This window comes from Nycticebus coucang, chromosome 18 (genome assembly GCF_027406575.1).
Source record: "Nycticebus coucang isolate mNycCou1 chromosome 18, mNycCou1.pri, whole genome shotgun sequence".
NCBI lineage: Eukaryota > Metazoa > Chordata > Mammalia > Primates > Lorisidae > Nycticebus > Nycticebus coucang.
In genome coordinates, this window is record NC_069797.1 from 56,783,669 (window position 1) to 56,784,936 (window position 1,268).

Here is a 1,268-nt window from a genome sequence, read left to right on the forward strand (position 1 = left end):
AAACCAACATGAGTTAAACTCTAGCTTACTTCTGGATTCAGAAGCTGAATATTGGCTGGGGAGCTTCCATTGTCTAAGAAATGCCACTTGGCTATACCTTGGTGCCTTTGATCTTGGAGAAAAAAAATCAGATAAACAAAAGAGAATAATAGACCATGAAGCAGGGCAAAAGTAACTGTGGACAGTTCTTCTGGATAAGCTGTGCATGTCAGTGATTTTTAATTTTGCAGAAATAGCGGAACTTCTATATCCAAATCAATTTGATGATCAGCAAGTGAGTTTGCAGCATTTCTGCATCCCCAGTGAAGGGTCAGGGAATTCACTGTAGTGTGTGTGGTAGCCCCCACAACAGAAAATACGAGAGAATTCTGAGAGCTTGGTCTAGTGGTTAAGAGAATAGTTTAGAGAGACTGTGTCCAGGGCAGTTGAAAATCAGCAACGTGGCTTTTAACAAGTGGGCTCACAGCAGGTGGGCTCACAGCAGCAGGCTGGGCGGCAGCAGGACTGTCCACAGTAGGACGGGCGGCAGCACGCGGCCTGGGCATGGTGCAGCTGGCAGCAGGTAGGGGGTGTGCAGCTCACCACGCAGCAGGGGGGCACGCAGGTGCCCTCCACGCGGCAGTCTGGGCGGCACCACCTGGTGCGGCTGCTCACAGCTCCACAGCCACCCTCCTGGCCACAGCCGAAGCCACAACTGGTTCCACAAGAGCTGGTCTGGCAGCAGGTTGGCTGGCAGCAGCTGGACTGGAGGCAGGTTGGCTGGCAGCAGCTGGACTGGAGGCAGGTTGGCTGGCAGCAGCTGGACTGGAGGCAGGTTGGCTGGCAGCAGCTGGTCTGGAGGCAGGTTGGCTGGCAGCAGCTGGAGCCACAGGTCCCACTGGTGGAGCAGCTGGGGAATCCGCAGAAGCTGGTGGAGCAGCAGGCCATGGTGTCAGGATTCGGGTTGAGAACTGGGTTGCTTGGAGGAATTTCTGAGTTTTGGCTGGACTTCCACATCAGGCCTTTTATATATCTGAGCCAGCTGCTGTTTATAAAATTCTCAACATATTTTCCTTGTTTTCGTTTCAATCTCTTGCCTAGTGGTCCTCTGATTGGCTTACGTTGAAACACTTATGACACATTATGAGCAGCAATTTGGAAATTACTTTGTTTTATAGTTTCACCAGGACTCCTCATCCTAGTCCTTTGCTCTTTGGAACATACTTGTGGTTTCCCATGTTCAAAGAGTCTTCCTATTTTAGCCAAGTAAACACCCTCATTTTTCATGA

The 1,268-nt window shown here is 50.6% G+C and overlaps 1 protein-coding gene across 2 annotated transcripts; it reads right to left on the bottom strand.

Annotated features, from left to right (window-relative positions):
• Positions 1-447: 447 nt before the first annotated feature.
• On the bottom strand, positions 448-927 carry LOC128570490 (keratin, high-sulfur matrix protein, B2A-like). Of its 2 annotated transcripts, XM_053569689.1 has the most exons (2): positions 806-927; positions 448-739 (listed from the first exon to the last, which is right to left on the bottom strand). In XM_053569689.1, exons 1-2 carry the CDS (start codon positions 925-927, stop codon positions 448-450), a joined length of 414 nt encoding a protein of 137 aa, XP_053425664.1. The 2 variants fall into 2 exon arrangements, with proteins under 2 accessions (XP_053425664.1, XP_053425663.1); XM_053569688.1 differs by having other exon boundaries at positions 448-927.
• Positions 928-1,268: the final 341 nt, after the last annotated feature.